Source organism: Biomphalaria glabrata, chromosome 17, assembly GCF_947242115.1.
Source record: "Biomphalaria glabrata chromosome 17, xgBioGlab47.1, whole genome shotgun sequence".
NCBI lineage: Eukaryota > Metazoa > Mollusca > Gastropoda > Planorbidae > Biomphalaria > Biomphalaria glabrata.
Window position 1 is genome coordinate 12,436,621 of NC_074727.1, and position 25,372 is coordinate 12,461,992.

The following is a 25,372-nucleotide window of genomic DNA, read 5'->3' on the forward strand; positions in this document are numbered from 1 at the left end:
ACAAAAATCTTCAAAGGATAGAAAAACGAGGTCAATGCCCGAGCAATGAACTTTCATTTTTTACAGAAATGGGGGCACTAGATGACAGCCCTAGACATAACAAATATTCGCATCACATCAAAACAAGTAGATTTCTAGTTTCCACGAATGAAGACAACCAGGGATCAATTAAGCTTGATATCTACGCGTGCAAGCTTCCACGGTGTGATTACGTTCAAAAATAAAAACTTGAACAGCACAATAAACTGACATGAACGAATGGTCATGAAAATAAGTTCATAAGGTGAACAGAAAAACAAAAACACCAACCATGTCTGTAGATGTGTCTGTAGGTGTGTCTGTAGATGTGTCTGTAGATGCGTTTGTAGATGTATATGTGTCTGTCTTTCGATATGTTTGTAGATGTATATGTGTTTGTAGATTTTTCTGAACGTGTGTCTTTTGATATGTCTGTAGATGTAGATGTTTATTTAGATGTGTCTGTAGATGTAGATGTTTATGTAGATATGTCTGTAGATGTAGATGTTTATGTAGATGTGTCTGTAGATGTAGATGTTTATGTAGATGTGTCTGTAGATGTAGATGTTTATGTAGATGTGTCTGTAGATGTAGATGTTTATGTAGATGAGTCTGCAGATGTAGATGTGTCTGTAGTATGTGTTAAGATATGTCTGTAGACATAGATGTGTCTCTATTCGTGTCTTTAGATGTGTTTATTGATGTGTCTGTATACATATCTGAAGATGTGTCAGTATTCGTGTCTGCAGGCCCGGCACTAACAATCGTGGGGCCCTATGCGAAACGAATTGCGCGGGGCCCAGACTAGGTAGGGATAAGGATAATAAGTGAAAATTAAGACTTTGTATTAGAAGATACATTTTTCATTACATTTTATTAATTCTTTAATCTTTACTAAGTATACAATCCCGGTCAAATTTACTTTACTTAACGAGCCTTGGGTGTATCATACATTATATCATCAAAAATTCTGATTTCTTCTTAGATCAGGTTCAGTAGCAAGAATTGAGAACTGTTCAATCTATCTTCGGTAATTGTTGACCTCAAGTAATTCTTGATTAGTTTAAGGCGCGAGAAGCTTCTTTCACCAGATGCCACAGTTGCGGGTATTGTTAAAAATATTCAGCAAAGTGCAGCAAAGTAGTTTAGGAAAGCAGTTTATCTTTCATTAGTGGACAGATAAGCTAAAATTTCTACCCGGGTTTTGGCGGTATTTGGAAGAAGATGCCTTAAAGATGACAATTTCGTCTATTTTCAGGAGATTTTAATAATTTCAGTTATAATGGTTTAATTTAATATTTTACACCTAGAATAAGTGCGGGGTCCACTGCGGCCGCATAGGTTGCAGTGGCCTAAGTCTGGCCCTGCGTGTCTGTATAGTTGGCTGGTGGAGATGTGTCTATAGATGTGTACAGTGGCGTTTACTAGGGTTGGTGTCACCCTGTGTGGTAAGCTCAGGGTGTCACCCCCCTCCCTTTAAAAAACAAACATCTATTTTTTTCTTTATGTTGAACACTAAAACTGTAAGCTAATGAATTGATTGGTTACACCCGAAAATGGTTTTCGATTCTATTTTAAAATTATTATTATTATTTTTTTACATTTTATCAAAAGTGATTACATACTTTTAAAATGTACAATAAATGATTTGAGAAACATTGAGTTGAACATCCGTCCCAAAGACTTTGTAAGAGCTCCTTTCGGAATAGGTTTTAAGTTATACCAGTGTTTCTCAGCTTTTTCCGAAAAGACAAATCAAACACAATACAGGTTTACGTCCTGCAAAACAACAAAAGATGTTGATCAGTTTTGTAGATTAAAAAATGTTTGATAGCGTCTATCGGAGTCATTTTGGAAAATAGTAAGAGAATAAGGCATCTAGCAACAATTTGTCCAGATTCAGCGACATACCTAAAACAAATCAAGCTGGTGTGTCACAACTGACGTTGGAATTCTTCCACATCGAGATGAATATGAGATAGGGTTTATCTATCCTCATTTCTTGCTGACATCGACGATGTCATAGAAATACATTAAACAGGCTGCACTCGGGTTCCCATGGCTTAAACCAAATCGAGTGGGATTTTGCAGACGACATAGCATTACTTTGAAATACAATTAAATGTATACAGGATAGGACGAATAAAGACGCCCTCAAAGTTGTGCAAATTGGGTGCAGGCGTGCAGGTTTCCCAGTACCTTTATCAACATTGGTAATACAGATCTTGAACAAATAGAAATGTTAACCTATTTAGGCAGTGTTATCACAAGCAATGGAGTTGCATATCAGAGTTTTATATGTTGGATTGGAAAGCTGGAACGGTCTTTCAAAAAGCAAGTCCTATTTTAACTGTGAGACACATAAACTATTCTTTTGTCCACCCTTTTAGTTGAATCCAATGTAGACAAAAGCTTTAAATTTTTCAATGAAGCTATCCATAGGACAGCTATAAGAATACTCGGACCTATGGAGAGAAAGCATCAGGACTGGTTTGACGGTAAAAATACTAAGATCAGAGAAATATTAGATGAAAAGCATATATATCCAGTATATCTACCATCTAGAATCTAGATTAAATCTTTGAAAAAAAAAGCGAGTTGGCAAAGATTAAAGTTATTCAGATGCTAAAACTATACCCCCTTTTAAATAAGTTATGACTTTTCAAAGATAATTTATTTCTAAGAGTCATTTCTTCAAGAAATAGGAATCTTACATGCATTGAAAAACAACACATGATGGTTAAACAGAACAGAGGCAAAATCTTTCATTTAGCTTGTTGAATGATTTAATGAACAAATGATGAACTTAACGATTTTGAGATAGAAGAAAGGTGTAAGGACTAGACTAGATCTTACTTTAAAGCATAGTCGACTCTTGAAAAAATTCCCTTCCAGACCTTGCGATCTATAGGGCAGATGATGTACTGGTCATCTGTTTTTATGGCCGGCGGTTAACGGGGTGTCACGTGGCCAGCACAACGACCAAACAGCCTTTGATTTTTTCCCAACTAAAGTCAGGATTCGATTAGACTTGGGTGAACTCCCGAAATTGAAATTCCCAATTTTTTTTCGAAGGTTCGAACCCTGACCTTTCCTCAGCCACAATTATTAGTTCTCATTTCATTGAGCGACACCTCCAAATGTCACGGTTCAGTTTCTTATCCCCAGCCCTCCCCCACCCAGCCTTATTTAAAAAAAAACCCAACTGAATGACATACTTTCATTTAAGTCTGACTACTGTCACACTTCAACAGTTAAAAAGTTCAAGAGGGCCTAGCCTATATAAACCAAACACAGCCAATCTTCCTGTTCATTGAATCTTCATTTGGTGCTGACTTTGATTTCCAAACTTTGGACACACAGTGTACATGTACTTTTTTTAAATGCTTTTTTTTTTTGTTGGCTTATGCCTATTATTTTTTAGGTGTGTGTGTGGGGGGGGGGGGAGGAGGCTTTCGCCTCATTTTGAGGCTTCATACCTTTTTTTTTTCGTTTTTTCCGGCCCCATACCTTTATGTTATTTGACGCCAACCGGCGATATTTATTGTTTTAATTCGTGTTGGAAATATGAACAGACAATTGTGAAGTCTAAATACATTTTATGAATTAAAAAAACAATCTTGTTACAAACTTTATAAACATAAGTTTCTTTTTACATTTTTTATTGGAATAGGACATCAATCATCATTAATTGTTTTTTTTAAATTTTATTTTGTTAGAAAGATTCAACCTAAATTGAAAGGAAATGATATAAATTATAATTTAAAACCAAAATAAATGAACAAACTTGTACGTTTCCAAAATAAATGAACAAACTTGTACGTATCTGAACGACTCTGAAAATTAAAAGTAATCTTTTCACTGCCATAAACAGTCCTAGACATGATTCCTAAAATTATTACCTTCGTTTCAAATCAAAATTAATAATAATAATTATTGTTATTATTATATATCTTCATTATCCTTGCGCAAAATAGTCTTATAATGTGTGCATTACACTTAAGAAAACATTATAACGATATATCAAATGAAATATATGTTCACACCAGTTTCCCCCCGTACATTACATGTGACGATTAGGTCTACATCAGAAAGGTGGACTGGATTCAATGCAATTTGTTTGTATTCTATTGAAAGGAGAGGTTTCAATAACAAGATGATCCTAATAACAATAACAACATTAATTTTGCTCTACTGGACTAGTTCTACAACAGCTTTACCGGTACAGCTTGATGGTAAATGGTTTACTTCTATTATACTTATAATAATGTTTTTAAGCTTAGTTGTTGTTTCTGAATACTTTATACACAGAGCACTTAACATAATTTACAACAAACAGCAATATTTGCATTTAACAAGTAAAAATTTTTTTTAAATGCTAGGGAAATAACAGTACATTTACAGCCAGATATCTCAATACTGTACGATTTATTTCCTTTTTTCTCAATAAAAAGCAACAAATAAATAATTACACAAATTAATTAATTATTTTTGTATTTATTCATGTCTCGTTAGGGACAATGAATAATTGTGCACAGCTTCAACTTGGTCACAGACTGTGAAAAGTACAGAATGTTGTTCCAGACACACAACGGAGAGAGAGATGATATATGCTTTGTAAAAAGGAACGAGACTAAGACTGTGAATTAGACCCATGACATGTCATGTCTCTTAAACAGTCTATTAAATTCTTTAAGGAGAATGCATCATTCCTTCTTTTTAGCGGCCCCCGAAAGGGGAAAAGACGCTATTAGTTTTGTGCGAAATGTCTGTCCGTCTGTCCGTCTGTCCGTCTGACCGTCCGTCCCGTTTAGATCTCGTAAACTAGAAAAGATATTGAAAATCCGACATCACAATATTTTAGACTATTCAAAGTTCTGATGCAACGGCTCCTTTTTATTTTCTGAAAGCGAAAAATCTAATTTTTAAAATCAATTATGCAAGCAGTTTTTTAAAGAGAAAAAGCTAATTAGTATGCATTATAAGTTAAACCTAAATTAAAACAAATAGTAATCTTGTAAATGTCATTTTCGTAAACTTTTTTTTTATTTAAGCATCTTAATAAGAGATTGTGCCTTTTCAAAACAATTACATCAATATAAGACTTCAGTTAGGCCAGGAGAGGCGCGGTAGCTGAGCGGTAAAGCGCTTGGCTTCTGAACCGGCGTCCCCGGGTTCGAATCCTGGTGAAGACTGGGATTTTCAACTTCGGAATCCTTAGGCGCCTCTGAGTCCACCCAGCTCCAATGGGTACCTGATATTAGTTGGGGAAAAGTAAAGGCGGTTGGTCGTTGTGCTGTCTACATGACACCCTCGTTAACCGTAGGCCACAAAAAACAGATGAACTTTACTTCATCTGCCCTATAGACCACAAGGTCTAAAAGGGAAACTAGTTAGGCCAGGTTCACATCTAACTTTGCATTCACTTGCACCTATCCTTTGATCCGCTGTACCGTTGGGGCACTACACAAGATCTGTCAACCTTCTTTCTCCATTCCTATCTCTCATTTGTCTTTGATATAATTTCATTTGGATGTTCTTTATGAAAATATTGAAGCCTGACTGGGTGGACCACTTCGGGGGCCGATTTTGAGTTTGTGTTTCCACACAAACTGTCTTTGTAATCTTGTTTTTTTTTAGCAATCTTAAAGGAGGACGGCGTTACCGAGGTGTCCCCCGAAAGAGCCGCCTTTTTGTCCTAACTGGCTGTGACAGGTGGGGAAATGTGATGTGTGTTTGGCGCGTTTTATGTCTAGGGAATGATTATTTTTAAAGCTATCACACACCAACCTATCAGCATATAAATCGGGAGCAGACACGCAACGAGACAAAGCAATGAAAGATAGATACAAAAGTTAAAATAAAGAATATTTATTTACATAAATATACATATAAGGATAAAAAGGGGGAGGGTTTGCATCTATCTCTAGTATATTCTATGTTTAATCATCACTCTTGCACCTAATAAGAGTATGTCACTCTGACTTAGCTGGTATTCCCGTTGATGTCGCAGCTGGCTGTGTCCTGGCTTGAGGTTCTGCAGCTGGAGGTGGCGCTCTAGCGGATAGAGGGACGCCGGTGATATAGTTCTTGTGGAGTCTCAATCCCCAAAATCTAATATCTGTAGTGGGCACAGTAGGGCGGGTGGCCGGCTACCGTTGGCACAAGGTTACTGCGGGCAGAGCTGATCTGCCGTGGGCAGCGTAGTTGACAGGATAAGTCCAGTGAGTTGCAGAGGGTTGGCGTAGCTATGACGTCTCACACAGATCTGAATCTATAGGGACGTCGCACCTAATAGCTTGACAGGTGGGCTGTCGAGTAGGCGGGCAATGCCGATAGCGCCAAGTGGTAGAGTTGAGTAGATCTCAGTAGGCAAGTGTAGTGCTGAATAGCACTAAGCACAAATGCAGATAAATAGATCGTTGATCCAATAAATAAATAGGCAAGTGCAGCGCTGAATAGCACTAAGCACAACTGCAGGTAAATAGATCGTTGATCCAATAACTAGGCAATAGGCAGGTAAATAGGCAGACACCTGAGGGAGGCTGCGGATAAATAAAGACAAGTTAGGACATGTCTCTCATGCATCTTATCGATGCCCTCGACTGAGGTGCATTCGTCAGATTGGTGAAATTGCTTTAGAGCACAATGAGGAGATGATGACAAATGGGATTTGGGAAAATAGATGTCAGATAGTAGTAATATAGAAATGTACATAAAAGGGGAAATAACAATATAAAAATTGTACATAGAAGGGGAAATAATAATCTCAAATAAACAACACAGGTGGATAGAGAAAGAAGGGGGGGATGGGCGGTGGTCAGCGACCCAGATGTTTGTTTACATATGACCGTGGGTCGAGAACAATGGAGCGCGCTTGAATGGTGTGTCCGTTCAAGCGGCGCAACTCTCATTAGGGTAAAATGAGTAAAGGGGAGATAATTCAATACAGGGGAGATAACTCATATCTCCTTTCTAAGCGCAGTATTAGTGCGATAGTAAAATCATCAAGGCGATCAACCGAGATAAAGGAAATAAAATAAGGTTTACAAATATATACATGGTTGCATCAATGATCAATTGAGCAACGTAGCATAAATAGATTAATGCAATACTAAAATATATACATAGCACATGTTTATGTTTTCTACTTACGCCAGTGAGAATTACACAATGCACTAATTAAATATAAATGAACTAGCAAAATACCCATGATAATATCCAGTGGAAATAGCACAAAAGTAATTAAGATGGAACTTGTGATTAAGTTCGGCTTACCACCAGGTATTCCTCTAGGAGAAAGAATGTATGAAGTAGTCCAGACTCAATAGCTCAGCTCGCATGAGAATGAAAGAGAGTTTGATTTGAGTTGGTTTACTTTATATAAGCCTGGAAAGTGCGGGCGGACACAGGAAATGCCCTAGGCTAAGTTTTATCTTACACGTGGGTGGATTTGACTCGAGGTGGGAGCCGCACCTTGGAATATCACGCGGTGTGTTGACCAGGGTAATCTCTTAGATCAAAGAGAGACGTGAGAGAAGGGGGGGGGGAGAGAAGGATTAGCTTGCATTCAAACCAAGGTGGTGTAAACCGCGACCGTCCTTCAGACATCCGGCGGGTAAGACAAAAGAGATTGTGTGTTTACCTTCCCCCGATCAAGGGCAGATAAATGAAAGGACGCGCCTTAGCTATCTCCAATGTGGTAGACTAAGTCTAGCCTGGAGCGGAAAAGGTGTGGCGGGTGAATGATTTAGGGGTTGGATGGGGAAATAATTAAAATAAAATAAATAAATAATGAAAAATAATAATTAATGCTGTGATAATTTAGAGTGACTCTGACAGCGAGTTTTTGACTTGTCACATACGCCGCCGCCAAGATGGATCTATCGCAGAAAGATCCATAAAGTGCGAGCAGACTGATGTCATTCTAACTTTAAGATCAGTTGTTATCACAGCATTAGAAAAAAAAATCTGGAAAATAAAGGGGTATCCATGCCAGGAGGAGAGTCTGTCCAAGTCTGTCCGTGGTCTACTTTCCGTCCCTGAGTATGTAGTCACCTGGGTGAAACATTTGGGGTTGCTCGGGAGTGTAGATTGGGCGATTGGGTGAGTAATAATTCCTTCCTGGGGCGGATTGGGGAGGGTGATTGGGGCTTAGGCGGGGTGCCCAAGGCACGTGTGCTCGTTGGGGCTTACCTCCGAAGCCGCTGTGAGGCGCTTCTTTACGAGAGTAAGTAGTCAGCTTACCTCGGTATCGTCTGACACGATCAAGGTCAGGGAAGAGTGGCCTGATAAAGAATGTGGAGTTCTGCCGGAGAACGTCCCCAAGAGTGCAATAATGTGGCTTACATCGTGGCTTCCTGACATGGTCAATGCCAGGGGAAGGTCGATATTGAATGGTGGCTGAGGAGCCATGGTGAGAAGTGTTTTCACGAGCGCGAGGGTTCGGCTTATCTCGTGACTTCCTGACACTATCAATGCCAGGGGGAGGTTGATTTGGAATGGTGGCTGAGGAGCCATAGGGAGAAGTGTTTTCACGGGCGCGAGGGTTCGGCTTATCTCGTGACTTCCTGACACTATCAATGCCAGGGAGAGGTTGATTCGGAGTAGTGGCTGATGAGTCACGGAGAGGAGTGAGTCCACGAGAGCAAGGGTTAATCTTACCTCGGGGCATTCTGACACTGTCAATGTCAGAGGAATGTTGCATGATTTTGGCTGAGTAGCCTGTGTCAAGTAGACCCTCACGAGCGCGGGTAAACGACTTAACTCGTGACTTCCTAGCAACGTCAATGCCAGGGTGGAGTGGTCTGAGCTTTGCTGATGAGTCGGGACTAGGCGTATTAGTGTGGCGACCAGGGCTTCCAACCTGCTGGTTGCTGCCACGTTTCTGCTTCGTCAATCTACCAACGGGCAGAGAAAAGTAAGGTTTGTTGACTACTCCAAGAGGAACATATTTTGAGCCTAGAATGAAGTCATACACTGGCGTGTCCATGACGGCTGCGTCAATGGTGCCATGTACGTACTTGCATTCTACGTGGACCCTAGCAATAGGAAGAACCTTTGGAGGGATCTCACGGTCAAGGGACTGAATCGTCACAGTTCTATCTGTGAGATCAGCCGGGTCAACCAGTGCTTTGCAGATAACTGAGCTTACCGCACAGCCTGTGTCAAATAGGGACCGGACGTACCGCCCGTTAACCAGAATGGTCTCTATCCCGGGGGAAGATGAGACAGGGTGAGGAAGTGTCGGTAGGACTTCCGTTTTCGTTGGACCAAGAGCAGTGTGTTCAGGGGCCACAGTCAGTGTTGATATGACGTATGGGTTGCCCGCTGTTCTATCAGTCCGTGTTTGCTGATTAGACTCAGTGGGTTTGGGGACCGCGGTCATTACTGAAATGGTCTGTGAGGCCTGCTGCTTATGGCGGTTGGGTTTGTGGCTACGCATGCGGTTGTTGCAGTCACGGTGGGATTGGTTGTTCTGCTTATGACGAGGCTTACGTGCTGGGTAGTTGCAGTTTTTGTGCAAGGCTGGTTGTTCGATTGGTGCCTTTCTAGGATGGGGTTTGCTTGAGGGCATGGGCTGGATTGGGGCATCGCAGTTTGCAGTACTATTGGGCAGGAGGGTTTGGCTGGGTAGACAATGTGGAATCGTCGAGAGGAGGGATATCAGGTATGAAAGTTTCATCCTTAGCAGCAACTTCTGAGTCCGTTTGGGCAGTGTACTCAATTTGGACATGAGTTGTGGTTTCGCTCTCCTCTGTTTCCTGGTCTTGTCTTGCCGGTGGGATGTTCAGCTCCAAACTCTGCGGACTATAGCGCTCACTTATCTCTCGTATTTTCTGGTCAAGCGCCTTCATTGCTAGTTCATGCTCCCTGGCTAATCTTCTTTCTTCCTTTTCGTCTTCCTTTCTTTTTTCTTCCCTTTCGGCTTCCTTTCTCTTGGCTTCCTTTTCGTTTCTATCAAAGGCCTCAAGCCGTTTCCTCACATATTCTCTCCGCTCTGCATCATCATCATATAGGAGGGCCGCGATGTATTCAAATTCATCTATCTTCTGATCCCTGTCAGAGTCCGCTTTCGAGCGTGTGCCGCTGGCCATAAGGATGAGGGGTGGGTAATGAGGGGTACTAGGATGGTAGAGGGGCAGCTAGAATGGATGATAAGATTGAAGAAAGTGGGTAAGTGAAAGTAAGTCGCTGATTGTAAGAAGGGAATGTGGTGTCTGCCTACGTTAATCACAAATTCCTGCAATGAAATATTACACATGAAATGCAACAATAGTAATAAATAAAATATGACAGAAGTGACACTCTCGATAATGCGAAGTGATGATATTTATAAATATTTTAAGGAAAAAAATATTGATATGGAATTTAGTTATTGCTGCCTGTTCGTGCCTGCTGTACTAATGGGTTAAATCCACGGACGGGCTCGCCAAAATGTGACAGGTGGGGAAATGTGATGTGTGTTTGGCGCGTTTTATGTCTAGGGGATGATTATTTTTAAAGCTATCACACACCAACCTATCAGCATATAAATCGGGAGCAGACACGCAACGAGACAAAGCAATGAAAGATAGATACAAAAGTTAAAATAAAGAATATTTATTTACATAAATATACATATAAGGATAAAAAGGGGGAGGGTTTGCATCTATCTCTAGTATATTCTATGTTTAATCATCACTCTTGCACCTAATAAGAGTATGTCACTTTGTCCTCTGACATAGCTGGTATTCCCGTTGATGTCGCAGCTGGCTGTGTCCTGGCTTGAGGTTCTGCAGCTGGAGGTGGCGCTCTAGCGGATAGAGGGACGCCGGTGATATAGTTCTTGTGGAGTCTCAATCCCCAAAATCTAATATCTGTAGTGGGCACAGTAGGGCGGGTGGCCGGCTACCGTTGGCACAAGGTTACTGCGGGCAGAGCTGATCTGCCGTGGGCAGCGTAGTTGACAGGATAAGTCCAGTGAGTTGCAGAGGGTTGGCGTAGCTATGACGTCTCACACAGATCTGAATCTATAGGGACGTCGCACCTAATAGCTTGACAGGTGGGCTGTCGAGTAGGCGGGCAATGCCGATAGCGCCAAGTGGTAGAGTTGAGTAGATCTCAGTAGGCAAGTGTAGTGCTGAATAGCACTAAGCACAAATGCAGATAAATAGATCGTTGATCCAATAAATAAATAGGCAAGTGCAGCGCTGAATAGCACTAAGCACAACTGCAGGTAAATAGATCGTTGATCCAATAACTAGGCAATAGGCAGGTAAATAGGCAGACACCTGAGGGAGGCTGCGGATAAATAAAGACAAGTTAGGACATGTCTCTCATGCATCTTATCGATGCCCTCGACTGAGGTGCATTCGTCAGATTGGTGAAATTGCTTTAGAGCACAATGAGGAGATGATGACAAATGGGATTTGGGAAAATAGATGTCAGATAGTAGTAATATAGAAATGTACATAAAAGGGGAAATAACAATATAAAAATTGTACATAGAAGGGGAAATAATAATCTCAAATAAACAACACAGGTGGATAGAGAAAGAAGGGGGGGGGGATGGGCGGTGGTAAGCGACCCTGATGTTTGTTTACATATGACCGTGGGTCGAGAACAATGGAGCGCGCTTGAATGGTGTGTCCGTTCAAGCGGCGCAACTCTCATTAGGGTAAAATGAGTAAAGGGGAGATAATTCAATACAGGGGAGATAACTCATATCTCCTTTCTAAGCGCAGTATTAGTGCGATAGTAAAATCATCAAGGCGATCAACCGAGATAAAGGAAATAAAATAAGGTTTACAAATATATACATGGTTGCATCAATGATCAATTGAGCAACGTAGCATAAATAGATTAATGCAATACTAAAATATATACATAGCACATGTTTATGTTTTCTACTTACGCCAGTGAGAATTACACAATGCACTAATTAAATATAAATGAACTAGCAAAATACCCATGATAATATCCAGTGGAAATAGCACAAAAGTAATTAAGATGGAACTTGTGATTAAGTTCGGCTTACCACCAGGTATTCCTCTAGGAGAAAGAATGTATGAAGTAGTCCAGACTCAATAGCTCAGCTCGCATGAGAATGAAAGAGAGTTTGATTTGAGTTGGTTTACTTTATATAAGCCTGGAAAGTGCGGGCGGACACAGGAAATGCCCTAGGCTAAGTTTTATCTTACACGTGGGTGGATTTGACTCGAGGTGGGAGCCGCACCTTGGAATATCACGCGGTGTGTTGACCAGGGTAATCTCTTAGATCAAAGAGAGACGTGAGAGAAGGGGGGGGGGAGAGAAGGATTAGCTTGCATTCAAACCAAGGTGGTGTAAACCGCGACCGTCCTTCAGACATCCGGCGGGTAAGACAAAAGAGATTGTGTGTTTACCTTCCCCCGATCAAGGGCAGATAAATGAAAGGACGCGCCTTAGCTATCTCCAATGTGGTAGACTAAGTCTAGCCTGGAGCGGAAAAGGTGTGGCGGGTGAATGATTTAGGGGTTGGATGGGGAAATAATTAAAATAAAATAAATAAATAATGAAAAATAATAATTAATGCTGTGATAATTTAGAGTGACTCTGACAGCGAGTTTTTGACTTGTCACACTGGCATAGAGAAAAACATCTGGCCTCTGAGACGGCTGGAAAGCTCTCGCGAAGGTGGCGGGACACACATTTGAGATTCCCAAAAGAAAGGCAGTTGCCGAAGACAGGCTCAGACGACGATAGGAAAACAATGACTTTGCATTAGTTGTGGCAAAATGTGAAGGCCGCAACTGGGTCTGCGTACTCACTTGAAATACAGCACTCATCCTTATTCTTCGGAATCTAAGGCAGTGCCTTATATGTTTAGTCTTGGGTATATACGGTCGTGATTCTGAAATGCAAAGACTGATAACGCACAACATTCTTAAGACATAAAAGTATACCTTTTTTTACAACTCACTCTGTCTGTCTGTCTGTCAGTCTTGTAAAATATGTGTACACGTTACATGGGCGTAGCCAGGTGGGGGGTTCTTGGGGTTCAATCCCCCCCCCCCGAAATGAAATCCCCCCCCCTGGCCCCGGGGGGGGGATCGGAATTTAGTGACTGATTTTTTGCTTTGATTTTGTTTATTTTAGGTGAGATTTTAATACTAAACCATCACTTGCCCCAGCACAACCAAGGGGATTATGAGTTTAAAACCACCTACCAGGGGGGTTTGAGTTTAAAACCCCCTACCAGGGGGGTTTGAGTTTAAAACCCCCTACCAGGGTTTTTTGCAGTTAAATCCCACTCTTCTATAAAACAAAACCAATAAAAAATGCAAACGACAATCCCCAAATTCCAAAAGCACAATTTACGATAAAACCCCTCTTCAATATAAAAAAAAGCAAACTACACACTCAAAATTCTATGAGCGTAGCCAAAGGGGTTTTGAGTTTACCCCCCCCCCCCACCTCTCTTCAGCAGGGTTTGAAGCTAAAAAAAATACCTCTTCAATATAAAAAAAAAAAGCTAATTACGCACTCAAAATGTTATGAGCGTAGCTTAATGGGTTTTGAATCAGTTTTGAGTTTAAACCCCCCTTCAGCGGGGTTTGAAGGTAAAAAATACCTCTTTAATAATAAAAACAAAGCAAATTATACACTCAAAATGTTATGAGTGTAGTCAAAGAGGTTTTGAGTTTAAACTCCCCTCTAGTGGAGTTTGAAGCTAAAAAATACCTCTTCATTATATATAAAAAAGCAAATTACGCACTCTAAAATCTATGAGCGTAGCCAAAGGGGTTTTGAGTTTAAACCCCACGCCAGCGGGGTTTGAAGCTAAAAAATACATCTTCAGTGTAAGAAAAAAAAGCAAATTAAGCACTCAAAATGCTATGAGCGTTGCCAAAAGAGGTTTTGAGTTTAACCCCCCCCCCTTTTGAGGGGTTTGATGCTAAAAAAATACCTCTTCAATATAAAAAAAAGCAAATTAAACACTAAAATTATTTGAGCGTAGCGTATTGGGGTTTTATGTTTAAACCCCTCTCCTACATATGGCCTTTTTTAAAGTTTAAAACTCCTCCAGATGGTTTTGAGTTTAAAATTCCTCTACAGAGTGTTTTGAGGTGGAAAACCTCTATCTTCAATATTATTCTAAAACAAACTACAGTTACACATTTCTACCAGTGGCGGGGCTCCATTAATAAAGTGCAGTGAATAGTCATCTGCCGAAATTGAAAAACACTAAATGTGGCTCAACAAAGATGGCTAAGACAGATTTTAGGAGTCAGTTATAGAGATCGGGTCTAAATCAAGAAAATCCTATGCCGAACTGGGAGTCGACCCCTTAGTAAGATTGTGATAGAGCGTCGCATAAGGTTTTGCGGGACATGTTCTCCGACAAAATGAATTACGCATAAGAAGATTTGCGATGAATCCTAGTACAACACATTCATGGAGGTCCTCAGAGCAGGTGGGAAGAGGCTTCAGACATTACCAGTGACAGATTTTTATGAAAACAGCTTGACGGCAAATGCGCCGAACGGCGCGGGAGGGTCTAAGTCAGTAAGAATAGCAAATTAGTTTTTTGAAACAAAACTTTTTTAAAAGCAGGAAAATACACTGTAGATACCTCAGAATATGCATTTTGTTGGCTTTCAATACCAGAAATCGCGTTTGGCGGCGGGGCTCCGCCCCGCGATTGGGAAGCTCCTAGCGCTCCCCCAGACACCCTTGCTGGCAAAGGCGGGGAATCTACAATTTTTTCACTAACTCCAGGAAGAACCTATTCTAGGGCACAATAAACGTCTTCCGAAAGAATGAAGGGTCAGAATGTAATAAAGATGATGTACACACACACATAAATAAATATATTTTTTTGTTCGTGGGGGGGGGGGCTTGGGGGGGGGGAGAAAAAAATCCTCCCCCCCCAAAAAAAAATTCCTGGCTACGCCCATGACACGTTATCTCTCCCACACCCGTTACCGGATCAAGTTGAAACTTTGCAGAATTATTCATTGACATAGACAAGATAAATAATAAATTCAATAAAAAGGAACCAATTGGACAATTAATTACTGGTAATTCATTATTTTGGTTAATAGAAATAAGAGAAACAAATACTTCAGTATTAACAAGACATGACTAAATTTGTTGGGTTTAGTCCCATTAAATAATTGTTAAAGCTATTTCTCCCTCACGCATTCTCCGATCAAGTTGATACTTTAAACAGTTATTTACCTAACAAAACACGAATCAAAAAACAAAAATACTGAATTAGTCATTTACTTATTGGTAATTAATTAATTTGTGTGATATCGAATAAGGGAAATAACTTGTACATTATTGGTAGATACAGTTTGAAGGACGGAGTTCTTCCCCTTTAGATAATCTTTTTTTTTAAAAAAAAAGGATTTAAAAAATATTTTGCCTGTTTCCTTTTCAATTAGACTTCCATGTCTCCGTGAAGGTCCTGTCTGAATCTCCAGAGGAAGGACGTCAGCGGAGAGATGTTTCAGGCAACACGATGCCAGAGAAGCTGACACTTAGCTTGCCACTGAGTGGCGGGTACGATGCAGTGCTGCTGGAGCTGGACAGGGCAGACCTGCTTCAGGTGGCAACAAGCAATGGTAGCAGCAGCAGAAACTACAATCACGATTTTAGAGTAAGTGGCGTTACTTCGAAAGAGAAGATCATTACGTCCTATCCATGTGTCATTCTAGTCATGCATGTTAGAGACTTTCACTCGGCTAAGTCGTTGGTTTTCCTGGCTAATATAGGCAACACCTTCCATGCTTAGATGTGACTAGGGAAGAAGGAGAACTTGTTTATATTTGTCCTAGCATATGGGATTAGACATATGTCATCATCTGTATCATATAAGATAAGACATTTGCCTTTATTTTTGTGTCTTTGTTTGGTTATACATACACATATAGTGTATGTCTAAGACACGATAATTTTATTGGTCAAATTAAATGTGTAATTCTGTTTGACTACATTTGTCGACCTAAGCGTTAATGCTATAACAGTAATGATACAGATGCAGCTACAATCAACGTATAACACACACACACACACGCTAACGCACAAACACACTAACGCACACACAACTAGCGCTTCATGAATTAAGAATGTATGTACTTCTCTGCGTTTTGATTGACATCCTTAACGCAATGAAATAGAGTAACATAGAAACAGAAGAGAAATCAATATATTGTTACAAATGAACAGTGACAGGTAGAGGTCACTACGTGTGACCCCGGCGAGATAACACAGCAGCGAGTATTCTCTGGAATCTACATGTATAAAAAAAGACTTGATGTTCCAGAAGGTACTAGTAGTGTTTTTGCAATACTGGAGAAGCGATTCGGGACTCTATATAAACCAGAGAGTTAATGTGAAAAGTCAGTCGTCGGTAGACCCGTCGTTACTGTTGTCCACTGTGCGAGACAGTAGAAGAGAGATGTGCAGGACTCGATGTAAGTTAACTAAGATAGAGCTAACTGGAATGGACTACAGCCGTTTAAGCCTATACAGCGAACTATAGTCAATGTAAGACGTGTACGGCTAGGGAACAGCTGGGTAGAGCGGAATACGGCTCGATACAAGTTGAGAAGAGAGGGATTACAACGAAGTAGAGCTAACTGTAAACTACCACATATTGTACAGTCTTTTACGCTACAGTGACGAATTGCTAGAGTTTATAGTCAATTAAGTAAAAATTAAGTTATATGAAGCTGAAAGTTGGTTGTCAAGCTCTTTGCAGTGTTTTTATTTGTGTGTCTACTAGTAGCCTACATTTAGTCAGAAGAAGAGAAATACGTAACAATAGAGAAATGAGGAAGTAATCTGAGGACACTTAAAGAAAGACTTAAGAAAATAAAAAGACTATGAGGTGAAATAGATTAGTGTTGACCTCCTTCAGTCGTAACGGTCATGGTTCATCTCGTAGAACACTTTGTCATGTCACTGTGGAGCCCTTTTTTGGAGAGACACTCCAGTCCACAAATATTGCAGGTTAAGATGGCTTTCGCTTTGGTGGTAGAGGAGCCAGCCATTTTCCATATGGCACGATTTTCTTCAAGAGCTGAGCCCCATGTTTTTGTTTTTTCGTTGTCCATAGCTTTCTTGGTCACTGTCTCTTTCCATCTAGTGCGGTCTAAGGCTATGTCTTCCCAGTGGTAAGTATCATGTATACTGTTTTTAAGGTCTCGTCTGATAACATCCACGTAACGGAGGTGGGGCGACCAGTTTTTCTTGAACCAGAATAATAATGGCATATATAATAACACATATCAATTAACTTCTAGGACGCTGGAGTGTATACTGACAAGAGTCGAGGTTCTGTTCTGATTGTGCGACGTCACGGTGATAGCTACACTCTGGTATGTAGAACACTTTTCTTTTAGCACTTGGTCAGGGTGTACAATGCTATTTATCCCCCTTGATATATAACGTCCCTCTGTAAGGGCCCGATACCAGCAGGTTGAAGATTTTCGTACATGGCGGAAAACTTATAAATAGAATGCTTTTTTGGTACATCCGGTGTATAAACTAAAGTGTTGATAAGCTAGGTTTTGGAAATGTTACAGAATAATTATTTTGATCATTTGAGCTCTGCAGATTCAATTTGTTTTACTCTCTTCTGTTTGTAGTTTTAATTAAGTTGGGCGATTCTGAAGCTCCATTTAGCGCGCTTAACAATGTTTAGTTTATCGTGAAAATCTACGCTATGAACTATGGCGATATTCTATAAACCAAACAGTTATGCAAAGGACAGAAACCAGTGGCGTAGAAAGTGATTAGGCGGCCCGGGGGGGGGGGAGGGCTTGGGCTTTTTGACATTCTACATAATGACCTGAGATAATGGTGTAATATTTAATATTAATGTAAAAAAATTCGAACACTGATTTGGAGCCCCCCTCAAGTGTGGGCACGTCGGGGTTTTTCAAATTCTTACACCCCCTATCCCCCACCATAGATACGCCACTGACAAACTGATGACGCCACTGTTTAAGGGAGTGACATTAAAGTTAAGAGGCAAATCTGGCACTACACAGAAAAGATAACTACTGGATGGCTGCCTGGTCGTGCGGTTTGCGCGCTGGACTTATCGATGGTCCAGGATTCAAACTCTGCCCGCTCCCATCCCTCGTCGTCCTGCGGGAGGTTTGGACTAGGAAGTAATTATCTTCATCTCTGAAAGAACATCCGAAACATGTAAAACATTTTACAAACTATCGCGTTTAAAATTGGTTGCTATATTAAGAGTTGTCATGAGCATCTTTTAACCTTTTGTAGATGAGAAGCAGTTTAAAGTTGTCTTTATAGCATACCGCAACCCCTTCCGACACTCTTAAATAATGTGGTCATAAGCGATGTGAGGATTTGAAAATGTCCCTATCCCTGCCGACATCTACAAGAAAATCACAACGCTTCGGGAGTACCAGCAGACGCTCTACCACCCAGGCACCGATCCGATGTAGCCTAGCTCCTTATACCTACACTTGATCAAAACAATCCCGAATTAGAGTTCTAACTAACTTCTAACTCTAACATTGTTACTGCAGGAAGGATCCATTACGTATGCAGACACGGAGTGGGACATTCGTCCAGTGACAGAAGGAGCAGGTGGCGCTGAAGACAAGACTCACAAAGTTTTCAAGCAGGTTGCCAAAGAGAACCTCTTCTTTGATGGAGACGTGGTGATATCGTCCCAAGGTATGTCCCTCCCTGTACGCTACAATAAATGTTTTCTATCTAAACGTGGTGATATCGTCCCAAGGTATGTCCCTCCCTATACGCTACAATAAATGTTTTCTATCTAAATTGAGAATTCAAATAGATACGATTTTTTTTTATTTTAAAAAGAAAATTTAGTTTTGTTTTAAAAAAAAATCTTTGTCTTGAGATAGAGGTATTATTTTGTTCATATTTAAGCCTCTTCAAGCAAGAGTTACCCAACCACGGGACATGAGAGTACAGCACGAGATGGGGCCCACCCCAGAGGAAGGCGTGCTTTGGTTCATCATGTCGTGGAACTTAGCTTTGTTGTTGACTTTGCTGAGTATAATAAGTAAGTGGAACTGACGGGTCGTTTAATCTTTTCTTCTTATATAATCCAGACTTTACTTCAAAAGAGAAGATGATTACGTCCTACGCGTCATGCATTAATGTAAGTACCCCTTTCAGGCCGTTCGATGCAGTGCTTTTTTTTTTTCTGTGGTGCGTCCCGGCACACTTTTCAATGTGGGGAAAAACTATTAGTTTTCTTGTTTTTTTTAACCTTTATTCTTAATTTATTAGTAGTTAAAATTTAGGCAATCCATCACAAAAAAAAAAAAAAAAAAAAAGCACTGGTTCGATGTAAAGGTCATCTGTTTCAATAGTCGACTGTTTCAATGGCTCTGAGTTCACCCAGCTCTCATGGGTGCCTGACATTAGTTGGGGAAAAGTAAAGGCGGTTGGTCGTTGTGCTGGTCACATGACACCTTCCTTAACCATAGGCCACAGAAACAGATGATCATTACATCATCTGCCCTAATGCAATTACGAAATTAACAAACATTTTTGGAAAATTAAACATTGTACAGAATGGCATAATTTGATATGTAATAACATATCATACTATAGGTATGATTAAATTTAAACGGAGGGGACAGACAGATCACACAAAACTAATAGCGTCGATTTCCCTTTCGGGGGCTGCTAATAAAAACACCAAAATTCAATAATTAATTAAATAACTTCTGCCATAGCATGCCAATGTCACTAACAATCGGTTCTTTTTTTGTTTCCTAGCTGGAGGATGCAATATCATGACGATGCCATGAAACAAATTATACTGTGGTTTACATACATAGCAGAAGCGGTATGTTAATTTATTGTTTGCATATATATATATATATATATATATATATATATATATATATATAATACGTCTTGTCTTCGAGTCCCTAAATTAATAAGGAATGCAGTAATTCCCGTGGATGCGCAGCCCCAGCTGTGAACTACATATTTTTCCACATCCAGGGCAAGCATAACCATTGTGTGCTGGTGGTCGATTAAGATTTTCTTTTCGTCGTCTGCGTCTGTCCTCGGCAACGAATTTTCTTTTGGTTTCAAATGTGTATCCTTTCTTAGTGACCTCCAGCTGTCTCGTTCTGAGGCCGCCTGCATTCAGGTGCTCTCTTCTATGTCAGCTTAGGCAAGTTGGCGCCTAAGCTGGTCTTTAAAGCGTTTCCGTGGGGCACTTCTGATATGTGGACCACCTTTTAGGTCACTAAAAAAGACGTTCGTACCCCATACGAGATACGTGCCTTGCCCAGCGTAACTGTCGGAATACAAGAAGTCCATCTATACTGTCCATACCAACGTTTGCAAGGACATCGCTGTTTGTAGTGCGGTCTTGCCACCTTATGTCCATGATGGAGAGCAAGCATCTTTGGCGAAAGCGTTCAAGTAGGCTTAGTTGCTTTCTGTATAATGCCCATGTCTCAGCTCCATATAGAACGGTTGAGAGAACCACTGCTTGGTAGACTTTGATTTTTGTAGGCAGGCGGAACTCTCGTCAAAAGGCGTCCAAACCACTATTGGCCCTGGCCAGACGGTTATTAACTTCTCTTGAAAGCGATGCTTCATTCGATACCATGCTTCCTAGATATGCCAAGTTGTCTTTTTTTTTCTAGTTGAACACTTTAGATCTAATTTTAGTTGGTTCACGTTTAGACTTTTGTTGTCAAAGTTCCATAGCGTTTAATAGAATGTAAGAAGGTCAAAAGCTACATTTTCTATTCTTCCTGCCTTTTGAGACTCTGCAGTTCAGTTCTAATAATCAAACTTTTTTTTTAGAATTCCTCTTATTAGCTTCCAGATTCGTCATTGATTCAGGACTCAAAAAGGTGGAAACGGCTTTAACAATTTTCCTAGAATTCTGACAGTTCATGAATATCTTGAAAAAAACAAAACAGCAAATAGTTAATTGGCTTCACAGTTAAAAATTAAAAAAAAAAAGTATCATCTTAAAATTAAATTTGGCCATTTTGAACACGCTATCCCTCACTCCACCCTGAAGTGTCTTTGCCTTCAGTAAAAAGCTGATTAAATAAAAAGATTTTCCTACTCTCCTCTTATATATGAGATGGGCTCGAGGTTCGACACCCGACTCGAGCAGAGCTGTGTTTACTGAGCGCCTAAAGGCAGCACGGAAAAACCCTCTCCAAGATACCCCCTCCACCCACTGGTCCACCAATGAAATTGGACCAAAGCGCTCTGAGCATGCTATAAGCATGAAAATAGCGCTATATAGAAGCCATAATTTATTTATTTATATAAACATTGCGCAAGCTCAATGGAAAGACTCCTAGTAATATTGAAGCACCACAAGAAATAAATACTGATGGATCATAGGCCGTTATTTTTATTCATAGTGTGTAATTAAATTCAGAAAACTTTAAAAATGTTTTTTTGCTGTATATTGTTCACAGGTTAACTTCAGATATCAAAGAATTAAGGATCCAACATTTTCAGTTAGCACAAGGGTTGTCCATTTCAGAGTATTGACAGTAAGTCGAATAACCTTATTTTTAATAATTTCTTTTTTGTTAGTGTTAATTTTTTTTTAAAATTCGACTGTCAGTGGGTTAAAGGTTGTTATTGCTGTTGTGCTTGGAAGCTCGACCAAAACGTGAACATTCGTCATTTATTTATATAATTAAAATAACACTTGCTGTATATATCATTCAGAACTATCACAAGTCAAACAATGAGAAATAATGTTTTTGAAACTTGCCTATTTACCTGCTTGGGTGGAACACTTCGGGGGGCCGAGTTTGAGTTTATGTTTTCCCTTTAAATGCCGAACTATAAATAACCTGAGTAAATTAAAAAATTAAACCGGGGAATATCTGTTAAGGGAAAAAAAAACGATAATTCCTCTTAGCGAAATAAAATAGTTTAGTTCCTCAAGTGAAAAAAAAACACGAAAAGATGAAAAGCAAACTATAATTTCATTTTTATAATAAATTCACAAAAGTAGAATAAGTATGAAGCTTAAAACTTGAAGACTGGTCCTGCTTTAGGTCTGGTGTAAATACACAGACTAAACATTGCTTACCAAATAGGTAGGAAGGAAACAGAAACTTATTTTTAACTCTCATGTCTATTTTTAGTACAATTGGAAAACTACTGTTGTTTCTCGACATGGAAACATGCTGGGCAAGCATTAAAACACAATTAAAACAGTATTGGCCGTGACGCTTATTATTAATTGCCAATTAATTAAAAAGATGTGAACACTGACATAGTTAAAGAATAAAACTGGAACATTTATTTTTTGTATTTGGTTTTGTTTTGAACAAGCCATCAAGCCTGATATTTTTATTTCCACAAAACACACAAACACACACAAATTGTGAGAAAAATGTTTATCACCCGAGTCCAAGAAGTGTTTGTTTTTTAGCGGCCCCCGAAAGGGGAAAAGACGCTATTAGTTTTGTGTGAAATGTCTGTCTGTCCGTCTGACCGTCTGTCCGTCAGTCCGTCCGTCCCGTTTAGATCTCGTAAACTAGAAAAGATATTGAAAATCCGACATCACAATATTTTAGACCATTCAAAGTTCTGATGCAACGGCTACTTTTTTTTTTTCTGAAAGCGAAAAATCTAATTTTTAAAATCAGTTATGCAAGCAGTTTTTTAAAGAGAAAAAGCTAATTAGTATGCATTATAAGTTAGACCTAATTTAAAATGAATAGTAATCTTATAAATTTCATTTTTATGAACATTTTTTTTATTTACGTTCAAAACAATTGGATCAATTATAAGACATCAGTTAGGCCAAGGGAGGCGCGGTGGCTGAGCGGTAAAGCGCTTGGCTTCCGAACTGGGGTCCGGGTTCAAATCTTGGTGAAGACTGTGATTTTCAACTTTGGAATCTTTGGGCGCCTCTGAGTCCACTCAGCTCTAATATTAGTTGGGGAAAAGTATAGGCGGTTGGTCGTTGTGCTGGCTACATGACACCCTCGCTAACCGTAGGCCACAAAAACAGATGAACTTTACATCATCTGCCCTATAGACCACAAGGTCTAAAAGGGGATCTAGTTAGGCCAGGTTCACATCTAACTTTACATTCACTTTCACCTATCCTTTGATCTGCGGGATCGTGGGGCACTACACAAGATCTGTTAACCTTCTTTCTCCATTCTTATATCTCATTTGTCTTTGATATAATTTCATTTGCATGTTCTTTCTGAAAATATTGAAGCCTGCCTGGATGGACCTTTTCGGGGGCCGATTTTGAGTTTGTGTTTCCACACAAACTGTCTTTTGTAACCTTGTTTAATTATAATTGTATGTCCACTGTGCATTGATCAGCGATAACTCTATTATAAAGTTAGCATTATGCCAGGGAATGCAAAAAAAAAAAAAAAAAATACAGGCCTTACTATGATCTGATTAAACATTTTCCCCCAACATTTTAAATATACAAACACCAGTACGAGAGATATGGAGTCAAAAGTGTGTCCTCTTTTTGCTTTGTATGAGTGAATTCGTGTATTTTAACCAGACTGTATGAAAGATTGAATTCCATTGACGTAATGGCAATAAACAACAGAGTCAAAGCTGAAATCTTATAATCTCGAGTGTAAGGCATAAAGAAAGAGGAAAAGGGGACTTGCACGTCTGATTAACAAACTCACCTATATCTATTTAGGGCTCTAATCATTTTTTTAAAGATTGTCTAATTATAATATTCGACATTATTTATGTCTGGCTCGACATCACCATCATCACCTTCATCATCATCACCGTCATCATCATCACCTTCATCATCATCATCATCATCATCATCACTGTCATCATCTTTATCATCATCATCTTCATCATCATCAACTTCATCATCATAACCATCATCATCATTATCATCTTCATCACCATCTTAATCATCATTTTCATCATCATCATCTTCATCACCACCTTCATCATCAACTTCATCATCATAACCGTCATAATCATAATCATCTTTATCATCATCATCATCATCACCGTCTCATCATCGTAATCATCATCATCACAACCGCCATCATCATTATCATCTTCATTATCATTATCATCATCATCACCACCCTCATCATCATCATCAACTCCATCATCCTCTTTCAAATTCACTTGGTGACACGTTTCCGTTAGGTTTATAGTGAAGTAGAGTTTCTCAAGGATCTGGTCACTGATGGCTCCCTTGATGCTGAAGGAGGACTGAGCAGAGTAACTGAGTGGAACAAAAATATATGGAACAATGCAAGTTATGATATACTTGTATTCTTTACTGGGTGAGTACACATGTTTTGTTTAGGACTTTATTGGATTTATACATGTTTACTGAGTTAGTGAACATCTGTCTATTGCGTGAGTGCATGTTTGTAAACTGTGTCTATAGAAAACCTAAACGAGTCGGTACATATTTGTTTCTTGAGGTGTTGCTGGTGTGTCTATAGAAAACAAGTCGGTACATATTTGTTTCTTGTTGCTGGTGTGTCTGCCAGTTAGCTAGACGAAACAAAAAAAAAGGGGAAGCACCATGATCCTTAGTTTCAAAATTATTTTTAATTACTTTTAAAAAAAAATTAAGTCTTCATCTGACAATAAATCGGCTTCAAAAAACTTTTCCTTCGTCTAAATTCTTTATTTAAAACCCATGTATGCAAACAGTGAGGAGTACCAGGTGGCCAAGCCTCTCTCGGTTGAATAATTTTATAAAGATATACCAGTATCAATTTGGACAAATTTTTGTAATTACGAAAATGAACGATTAGATTAAGACTACCAGCATGAGGTTGTTTTTTTTTGTGTCTTATGTTAGTTCTACTTGTAATTGTACGTGGCGATTAGAATTGAAAATCTCTTAGGTCCCTCAACAGTCTAGAAAAACAGCTCACGAAAATAAAATATTACCCTTTTTGCATAAAACTTTTAGCCTATTATATTGGCTTGGAAAAAAGTCTTTGAAGTGTAACTTCTCAAATGGTTACGTTCAGACATTTAATATGGCAATTAGTATATTCATTATGGCTTTATAACAAAGTAAAATTGAGCATTTTTTCCCTAAGAGACTTAAACACATTGCGTTAGTATTCTAAAGAAGCGTTTCCATTGGGGCATCACGGGATACGCTGGGGCTGTACAGTGTGGCATTGGCACGAGCATTATTGTTTTCTAGTGCAGTCTTGCCACTGTATGTCCATGATGGTGTGCAAAAGTCTTTGAATGCAAGCTGGAGCTCATGTTCAGTGTCAGCAAGTAAGGCGTAGAGAAGCTGTAGAGGAGCTGTAGAGGAGCTGTAAAGGAGCTGTAGAGGAGCTGTGTTATGACCATTTCCTTTGTTTTGGTATGG

The 25,372-nt window shown here is 39.6% G+C and overlaps 1 protein-coding gene across 7 annotated transcripts in view; it reads left to right on the forward strand.

The window, feature by feature from the left end:
- Positions 1-3,313: 3,313 nt before the first annotated feature.
- The window catches only part of LOC129923762 (uncharacterized), a 45,786-nt gene continuing 23,727 nt past the window's right edge, over positions 3,314-25,372 (forward strand). The window contains exons 1-9 of one of the 7 annotated variants that reach the window (XM_056016294.1): positions 3,314-3,388; positions 4,156-4,253; positions 15,432-15,646; positions 17,295-17,369; positions 18,555-18,705; positions 18,925-19,060; positions 19,786-19,855; positions 21,471-21,548; positions 24,172-24,311. In XM_056016294.1, coding sequence (XP_055872269.1) covers positions 3,387-3,388; positions 4,156-4,253; positions 15,432-15,646; positions 17,295-17,369; positions 18,555-18,705; positions 18,925-19,060; positions 19,786-19,855; positions 21,471-21,548; positions 24,172-24,311 — 965 coding nt within the window. In that variant the 5' untranslated portion in view covers positions 3,314-3,386. Of the gene's footprint in view, positions 3,389-3,995; positions 4,254-15,431; positions 15,647-17,294; positions 17,370-18,554; positions 18,706-18,924; positions 19,061-19,785; positions 19,856-21,470; positions 21,549-24,171; positions 24,312-25,372 lie in introns of those variants that run through there. The other 6 variants (XM_056016297.1, XM_056016298.1, XM_056016296.1 and 3 more) reach the window with 6 other exon arrangements.